This window comes from Musa acuminata, chromosome BXJ2-4 (assembly GCF_036884655.1).
Source record: "Musa acuminata AAA Group cultivar baxijiao chromosome BXJ2-4, Cavendish_Baxijiao_AAA, whole genome shotgun sequence".
In the NCBI taxonomy this organism is placed as follows: domain Eukaryota; kingdom Viridiplantae; phylum Streptophyta; class Magnoliopsida; order Zingiberales; family Musaceae; genus Musa; species Musa acuminata.
This window is the reverse complement of record NC_088341.1, coordinates 22,559,000-22,567,787: the sequence shown is the minus strand read 5'-3', so window position 1 is coordinate 22,567,787 and position 8,788 is coordinate 22,559,000. Positions and strand designations below refer to the sequence as shown.

General features: G+C 42.4%; 1 protein-coding gene across 1 annotated transcript; it reads right to left on the bottom strand.

Annotated features, from left to right (window-relative positions):
* Positions 1-4,603: 4,603 nt before the first annotated feature.
* Positions 4,604-5,773, bottom strand: LOC135609050 (momilactone A synthase-like). The gene is made up of 2 exons (XM_065102136.1): positions 5,647-5,773; positions 4,604-5,458 (listed from the first exon to the last, which is right to left on the bottom strand). Exons 1-2 carry the CDS (start codon positions 5,682-5,684, stop codon positions 4,693-4,695), a joined length of 804 nt encoding a protein of 267 aa, XP_064958208.1. The 5' UTR covers positions 5,685-5,773; the 3' UTR covers positions 4,604-4,692.
* Between the last annotated feature and the right edge of the window lie 3,015 nt (positions 5,774-8,788).

The following is an 8,788-nucleotide window of genomic DNA, read 5'->3' as shown; positions in this document are numbered from 1 at the left end:
TTTTTCGAACGTTATTGATTACATGACTTGGTATCACTTGATCAAATAACATGTTGGAAATTATGTGACAAATGTTTTTTGAAAATCAGTAGCTTACTCGTATCCGAATGCATGTAAGAAGTTCATCTTATTTTCGGTTTGAATGCTAAAAATAGGATTTTCCTGTACACTCTTATGAAAACTTTTTGAAAAATGAGTTTCCTACTTCAAGCAACGAACTATAACATAACAAGGAGAAGAGATATTCAAAGCATTATATGTGTTATGCCTTCCTTTATGTGCTTGATAACCTGCTGGAATCACATCTACCATGCTTTTTGATAATGCTACCATGCTTTTTGTTGATGACAAAGGGGGAGAAAAATATGAATTGATATGGTTGCTATTACTGATGTTATGATTAGGCCATACCTGCTATCACTGATAATGATATGGTTGCTATTACTGATGTTGATATGGTTGCTATCACTGATGCTATAATTAGGCCATACTTGTATCACCAAGAAATATATGATTGCCATATGCCCTGTATCAAGATATCAAACAAAAATTTGCATCGTACGAACTGATATCTTACCATGTGATGCAATGCTACACTTGCTAAAATATTCGAAATGTGTACATCATGTAATAATATCAAAATCTTGCTTCACAGCTTTACATGTCGATATCTTACAATATGATGAATTGCTACAATAACCATCATTCAAACTTGTTATATTTGAAAATGTATGTCAAGCCTTGACATCATCTTCAAAGAGATACATTATGATAGGAATCATGATGGGAATATGTCTCTTGAATTTATAAAGTTTTTAAATTCAAGAAGTATGGCATATAGACAGGGGGAGTTAAGGTTAACTCCATTATCAATTGATTGTCATCATCAAAAAGGGGGAGATTGTTGAATCTCGGATTTTGATGATGAAGTCAATTGTCATTTGTTGTCTAATGTATGTGTTGAGATAAGTGTGCAGGATTAACTATGATGAAAGTAAGACATGCAGCAGGAGTTGCGCCGGAGTCATGACAATGATCACGTTGGGAGTTCGAGAGCTCGACGGAAGTTCGGACAGTCGTCGGAGGTTCTGCGGGAACAAATCCGAGAAGTCCAAAAGCTTGCCAAAGGAGCTCGTCGGAACTTGCCAAGTGGATCGTCGCAGTCCAGGAGTTTGCCGGAAGTCCGCAGGAGCATCACCGAGGGTTCATCGGATGATCGACGGAAGTTCGCCGGAAACTCGCCGGAAGAAGCGAGTGACGCACCGAAGCAAGCTGCATAATATGTCTTAGGAAATAATCGTAGTTAGCACTTTGATTAAGTTAGAAATGGGAGGTGATCCCATTAGCTTAATCCTGGGACAATTGGGCCCCTGAAGAACTCAAATTGGGTCGAATGGTTCAACCCATTTGGACCCAGGTTGCTGTGGGAGGTGCAACCGCCCAGGCAGGGAGGTAGCACCGCCCAAGCTATGTCTCCTAGCGAGACTGGGCGGTGCAACCGCCCCAGCCAAGAGGTGCAACCGCCCAGGGCTCAGTCTCCGAGCGAGACTGGGCAGTGCAACCTCCTCTGTTAGGAGGTAGCACTGCCAGAGCTCAAGTTTCGAGCTCTGCCAGGCGGTGCAACCTCTCCAGTCAGGCGGTGCAACCGCCTGAGCTCGGTCTTCGAGCTCTGGCAAAGAGGTGCAACCGCCCCTGAAAGAGGTAGCACCGCCCAGAGGCTCAGTCTTCGAGCTCTGCTAGGCGGTGCAACCTCTCCAGTCAGGAGGTGCAACCGCCTGATCAAGAAATTCCGGGATTTGATCATTTTGAGCTCCAAATTTGAACTGGGTTGGGGCCTATAAATACCCCACCCATTCAGCACTGAAAAGATACAGACCTACATCGAATTCTTGATCTTTTCTGTGATTCTAAGAGCTCAAATTTGTGTAAAGTCCAAAAGTTCTCCTCTTTCTGTTCTTCAAGTCTTGAGTTGTAAAGAGAGGAGAGAAAGGTTCTGTAAGGGTTGTCTCCTGATCCCGTCAAAAGGAGTGAAACTGTAAAAGGGCAGTTGGCCTTCGCCTATTGAAGGAAGGCCCCTAGTTGACGTCGGTGACCTCGTCGGTGGAGGAAGCCAAAAGTGGAGTAGGTCAAGACTGACCGAACCACTCTAAATCTCTGGTTTGCTTTTATTTTGAGCACTTTATCATTACTGTAAACCTCCTACATAGCTACTGCTCTTCTGCGCTTTTACGAACGAGTTTCTTTACAGTTTACGTTTATGTCTTGATTCCACTTGTAACTGCAAACTGTCTTCTGCGCTTTTACGAACGAGTTTCTTTGCAGTTTACATTTACGTTTTGATTCTATTTATAATTACAAACTGTCTTCTGCAATTTTTACGAACGAGTTTCAAGGTTTAGACGAAAATCTGCATTTAGACGTAAATCGGCTTTCCTCGTACAATCATTAGATTTCAGTTTACGTTTACGTCTTGATTTCAACTGCATACTGCCTTCTGCGAGTTTACAAACGAGTTTCAAAGTTCAGACGTAAATCTACGTTTAGACGTAAATCTGCGTTTAGACGTAAATCTGCTTTTTGCAGTTTACTTTTTGAGCTGTACAATAGTAGCACACTGTCTTTATACTTCTGCTTAAACTGCTTTTGATCTAAACAAGTGATTTACGAATCGGCACTTAGATGTAAACATGTTTCTTCGTACGAACGTCGGATTTCAGTTTGCGCCGATATTCTGGTTTTCTTCATAGCTGCAAACTGCCTGCATAGATTGACTGCAATCTTGCTTAGTATCAACTTTCATATAGAGCTGTCTTTATCGTTCAAACGCAGCTTTCGATTTTAATCGTACAAAGTTATCCGCTGCACTAATTCACCCCCCCCCCCCTCTTAGTGCTCTCGATCCTAACAAAAATGTCTTCAGTTAGAGTCCTCTATAAAAAGGTATTGTTAATATCCAATTGTCATAAGTGTCAACCTTTTATGATAGCCAAACTCAAGATAAGTTGGATTGTTATGAGTTTAACAACCGGACTAAATGTCTCTAGGAAGCCAATACCAAGTCGTTGATGAAACCCTTTGGCTACTAGTCGTACTTTATATCTGGTAATGGATCCATTTGGGTTCCGCTTAATTCAAAAAATCTACTTACACTCGATATTTTATATGTGATGAAAGGGTACAAGGGTACAAAGGTTCATATAGAGTCATGTAAAGACTTTTGGGCTTGAGTAAATATGGTGGGTTCAATGGTCTTACGTAAGGATTTTGTGGCAGTACGAAGGTCAAGGACTTTATACAGTTTAAAAATATCATTTTTTTAGTGTGTTATCATTGGACGCCCAAGGGTTATGAGATTATTAAGAAATCTAATTAGGTGCTAACTACGAAATCTAAGACATTTACTAAGCTAAACAAGTCCTTATATCTTGGTTTCTTCCGACGAGCTTCCGGTGATCTTTCGGTGAACTTTCGACGAACTCTCGGGCAATATTCCAACGGACTCCCAACAAGCTCTTGGACTTCACGACGATCTTCTTTGCGAGTTCTGACGAGCTCCTTTGGTAAGCACCTGGACTTCTCGGTTGGTTCCTACAGAACTTCCAACGAAAGTCTGGACTTCCGATTAACTCTCAAACTCCCAACGAAATCATGTCCTTGACCCCGAGACTTCAGTTTGCTTTATGTCATGCTATCGTAGTTAATCCTGCATATGTAAAAATACACTTCGATTTAGACAATTAATACTAAGCATGAATCATGTTGTCCGACATTTCATTGGTCTCTTGACGCTTCGTCCGATTCTTCGGTGCATCGTTCTATCTTGCGGACTATTGCCCAATCGGCCAGTTGACTCCGTAACTCTGATATCCTTAGCGCAATATCCGCTCTTCTTGGTTCGATGCCCGAATCTATGGCTCGAAATCTTCTGTCGATACGTCGACCGATCCACCGGCTCAACGTCCAATCTTCTGACATGTTTTCCCCCGACCTAACATGATTCTTCCTGCTTTAATTGTTTCATCCTGATCGAAGTATTATGTCACTCAAAACACAGGTTAAATCATAAACACTTATCAATTGATTTTATCATCAAAATCCGAGATTCAACATATCATGCTAGGAATGTTTATAATGAAAAAACCTAAAATTAGAGGAGATTTAAATGATCATATTGTGAAAGCATATGATAAATATAAAGGGGACACGATAGCTTTGGTTACGAGGAAAAAAATAAAGATGGTGATATGATTTTAAATTTTATAATTTAGTACGATCTTATAATTATAGAGATGCACATTTAGTTATATATAAGAGATGAACATTTAGTTATTTATAACTTAATGGCACATGATTTGCGTGATATATAGGAGACGCTGAATGCTTGGTATTCATGACAAAATGGCTGTGCTTAAGACTGCTGTTGTATTTGATGCAGTCTTTTAATGCTAGTGTGGGATATTATAAATCTTCTGAGTCATAGCTACCTTTGTTTATGGAAGGCTTCAATGAACTATTATTGGTTTTGCATGTCTGGTACGGTCGTGGAGGATGCCAATTGGTGAATGCCAAAACCAACGTAAGTTTCACACCAAGCAAAGACTACTGGCAGAATGTTGATTCCTGCGTTAACAGTTCCATTTCCCTCATCACTTATTGCAAGCAATTGCAGAAGCTGTCTGCATCGCTGGATGGCTACCACCTCTTGGTCACGGTGAACCCTCCGTCGACCAGAAGGTTGTGCCCGCTGACGTACCTTGACTCATCGCTGCCCAAGTAAAGCACCGCCTCGGCCAGGTCCTGCGCCTTCAGCATCGTGCCCTTGAGGTTGGCCGTCGCCTCCACCAGCCTTTCCAGCTCCTCATCGTCGGTGAAGCCCAACGCCGTCTTCGCCATCGGCGTCGCCACTGCGTGCGGTGACACGCAGTTCGCGCGCACCCGAAACGGCCCCAACTCCGCCGCGGCACACCGCATCAGCCCCACCACCGCGTGCTTCGAGCACGTGTACGCCGGCGACGCGAGCCCCCCCATCACCGACGCCGCGCTCGCCGTCGTCACGATGCTGCCTGCGCGCGCCGGCGCCATGACGCGCGCCGCGTGCTTCGTCCCCAGGTAGGTGCCAAGCACGTTGACGGCCACCACCTTCTCGAAGGCCGACTTCTCGCAGTTGAGGAAGCCACTGCTCAAATCGTCGACGACGCCCGCGTTGTTGAACATGATGTCGAGCTTCCCTTGGAGGGAGACGGCGGTGTCGACGGCGTGCTTGACGTCGGCCTCAATGGTGACGTCGCAGTGGACGTAGGAGGCGACGGCGGGACCAAGGTCGGCACAGAGAGAGTGGCCCTTGTCGTCCTGGATGTCCACGACCACGACTCGCGCCCCATGTTGGGCGAACAGCTTGGCCGTGCACTCGCCGATGCCGCTGGCGCCGCCGGTGATCAGGGCGACCTTGCCTTCGAGCCTTCGCAAAAGATCAACTCAGAGGTATTCCTGGCAAGCGATTGCAGAACCACAAACCTATCGTCTAAACAACATCTAAGATGAAGCAGGTTCAAGAACACTAAACCTAACTGATCAAAAGTCTAAATAACATACATAAACAAAGAGAGAATAAGAAAAAAAGATTGTGATAGTGGCAAAAACAGAGACCTTCTTACTATTGATGAGAGAATGGAGGTGCTTCCCATCTTAGTATATTGCTAGGTTGCTGTATCGTGTGATGCACTCATCGAGTGTCTGCAGAGAATATATGATCCAATCAGGAGGAGCACATGCCATCAAAAGTCGGCCATTATCCAATTTCTTCTCATGCCCGTGTTATCATTATTATTATTATTCTTTTTTTTTTAATGTGCTCAATGTTGGGCTGATAGCCCATATTCAGCCCACGTGGGCTAGGGCAGCCCACAGCCCACACCCTTAACCTAATCCTAATTAAGATTAGGGGGTGTGGTGGCTGCGTTTTAGAAGCAGAAAAAGGCTATAAAAAGGCAGCAACGAGGCAAATCTTGAGTGCCACGGGATTCCAAAAAGAAGAAGGAGAACAAGGCAGAAAAGGAAGAGAAAGAAAAGGAAGAACACAAGGACAACGCAGAGAGACTGTTCTCAATCATCTAGCAGTGTTCTCATCACAGGTTAGATCAAATCTACAGTAGACTCTTGCTGTGATTACTTGGGGAGGTTTTAGATATTGTGGGCAGTGACGTGATCCTTGTATCCCAGTTATTCTCTTGTGGTTGTTGCTAGGGTTTTGGGCAAGAGATTGAGATTTGTATATTCATTATTCTTATAGTGGATTATCTCTAGTTTGCCCCGTGGTTTTTACCCTTCACATTGAAGGAGTTTTCCACGTATATCTTTGTGTTCTGTTTGATTGTGTTTCCATTTTATTCCGCTGCGTATTATTGTCTTCTAATATTTGTTCATATACAAAGGTTATTCCTCTTTATATCCCCATCAACTGGTATAAGAGCGGGGTTTTGGTGATTTAATTTTTGTATTTGAACATAGAGGCCAGTAATATTTCTCGCATGATTAGTTTGAATAGAAACAATTTGATGATATGGAAACCAAGAATGGAAGATCTCTTGTATTACAAAGATTTGTATGGACCTTTGCAAGGGGATAGTGCAAAACCTACAACTATGACAGATGATGAGTGGAAGAGGTTAGATCGAAAAATAATTGGGTTTATTAGACAATGGCTTGATGATAGTGTCTTTCACCATGTTTCTACTGAAATTTCTGCATATTCTTTTTGGAAAAAATTGGAAAGTCTCTATGAAAGAAAAATAGCTCGCAACAAAGCTTTTTTGATCAGAAAACTTGTGAACCTAAAATATAGAGAGGGTGCTTCTATTGCTGAGTATTTGAATAAAATGCAGAGTATTACTAACCAGTTATCCTCTATGAAAATGTCTCTTGATGATGAGTTGCAGGCATTGTTACTTCTCAGTTCATTACCAGAAAGTTGGGAGACACTGGTGGTTTCCCTTAGTAATTCTGCGCCAGATGGTATTGTCACTATGAGTCAAGTAACAAGCAGTTTGTTGAATGAGTAGTTGAGAAAAAAGAGTTCGGCAACATCTCAGGATGATTCACAGGCACTTATCTCAGAGAACAGAGGAAGGTCAAAGTCTAGAAGCAGTTCACGTATGGGTAGGAGCAAGTCAAGATCAAGAAAAGATATTGTTTGCTATAACTGTGGTGAGAAAGGACATTACAAGAACCAATGTAAGCAACCTAAGAAGAACAAGAAAAAGGGAAAAGAAGTGGAGTCTATAGAGTCAAAGGATAATACTACAACTACAGTGCAGGGTGGTGATTATTTAATTTTGTCTCCTTTTGATGATATTTTTTTCTTGTGTGTGTCAGGATCTTGAGTGGGTGATTGACACAGGTGCTTCTTATCATGCTACACCTCGGAGAGAGTTTTTTGCTACATACAGGTCTGGAAACTTTGGTGTTGTCAAGATGGGCAACTATGGCACAGCATACATCATTGGTATGGGTGATATCCATTTAAAGACCAACCTTGGCTGCAAGTTGGTACTTAAGGATGTGAGGCATGTGGTTGACTTGAGGCTGAATTTAATTTCAGTTGGAAGACTAGATGATGAAGAGTATGAAAGCAGATTTCACAGAGGCCAATGGAAGCTCAGTAAGGGTTCTTTTGTTATAGCTAGTGGAAAGAAATGTCATACTTTGTACAGGTTGCAGGCTAAAGCTTATGGTGAGCAGTTAAATGCTACAGAGAAAGACTTCAGTATAGAGTTATGGCATAGGCGATTGGGACACATGAGCGAGAAGGGGCTGCAAGCTCTTTCCAAAAGAGAGGTATTACCAGATCTCAGAGGTATACATCTGAACCCTTGTATTGATTGTTTGGCTGGTAAACAACATAGAGTTTCATTTGCTAGTGCTGCTTTATCTAGAAAAATGCATGTCTTAGACCGTGTTTATACAGATGTATGTGGTCCTTTGAGGACAAAAACTCCTGGTGGATTTGTTGATGTTCTTGGTATAAGTGGTGCACTTTATTTTGTCACTTTTATAGATGATTTTTCCAGGAAAGTTTGGGCCTATGCTTTGAAGACCAAAGACTAGGTTATTAATGTCTTCAAAGAGTTTCATGCTAGGGTTGAAAGGGAGACAGAAAGGAAATTGAAATGCATAAGATCAGATAATGGTGGTGAGTATACGGGATTGTTTAATGACTATTGCAGGTCACATGGAATCCAACATGAGATGACAGTTCCTAGTACACCTCAGCATAATGCAATTGCAGAGAGGATGAACCGCACCATCATGGAAAAGATCAGATGTATGCTTTCACAGGCCAAGCTACCCAAAAGGTTTTGGGATGAGGCTTTGAGGACTGCAGTTGATGTGATCAACTTATCACCATGTACAGCCCTAGATGGTGATGTTGTAGAGCATGTATGGTCAGAGAAAGATGTTTCCTACTGGCATTTGAGAGTATTTGGTTGTCGCGCATTTGCACATATTCCAAACAATGAGAGGTCCAAGCTGGATGGTAAGTCTAAAGAATGTATTTTTCTTGGTTACTCACATGATCAGTTTGGTTACAGGCTTTGGGATCCAGAAAAGCAGAAGGTGTTCAGGAGCAGAGATGTGGTCTTCTTTGAGGATCAAACCTTTGAGGATTTGAAGAAGAAGGCACCAACCAAGACTTCTGCAGAAGGATTAGCATATTGTGACCTAGTTATTCCTCCAGTATATCAGGGTGATGGGGGAGATGTGCAGGAAAATAGTGTAGAGCTTGATGTTG

What these genes read in the sequence shown, in the direction of transcription:
- LOC135609050 (XM_065102136.1), bottom strand. Translation starts at nt 5,684, where the DNA reads ATGGGAAGCACCTCCATTCTCTCATCAATAGTAAGAAG. An exon ending in CTCTCATCAATAGTAAGAAG is followed by an intron (nt 5,459 to 5,646) that starts GTCTCTGTTTTT and finishes TCTTTTGCGAAG; the next exon opens with GCTCGAAGGCAAGGTCGCCC.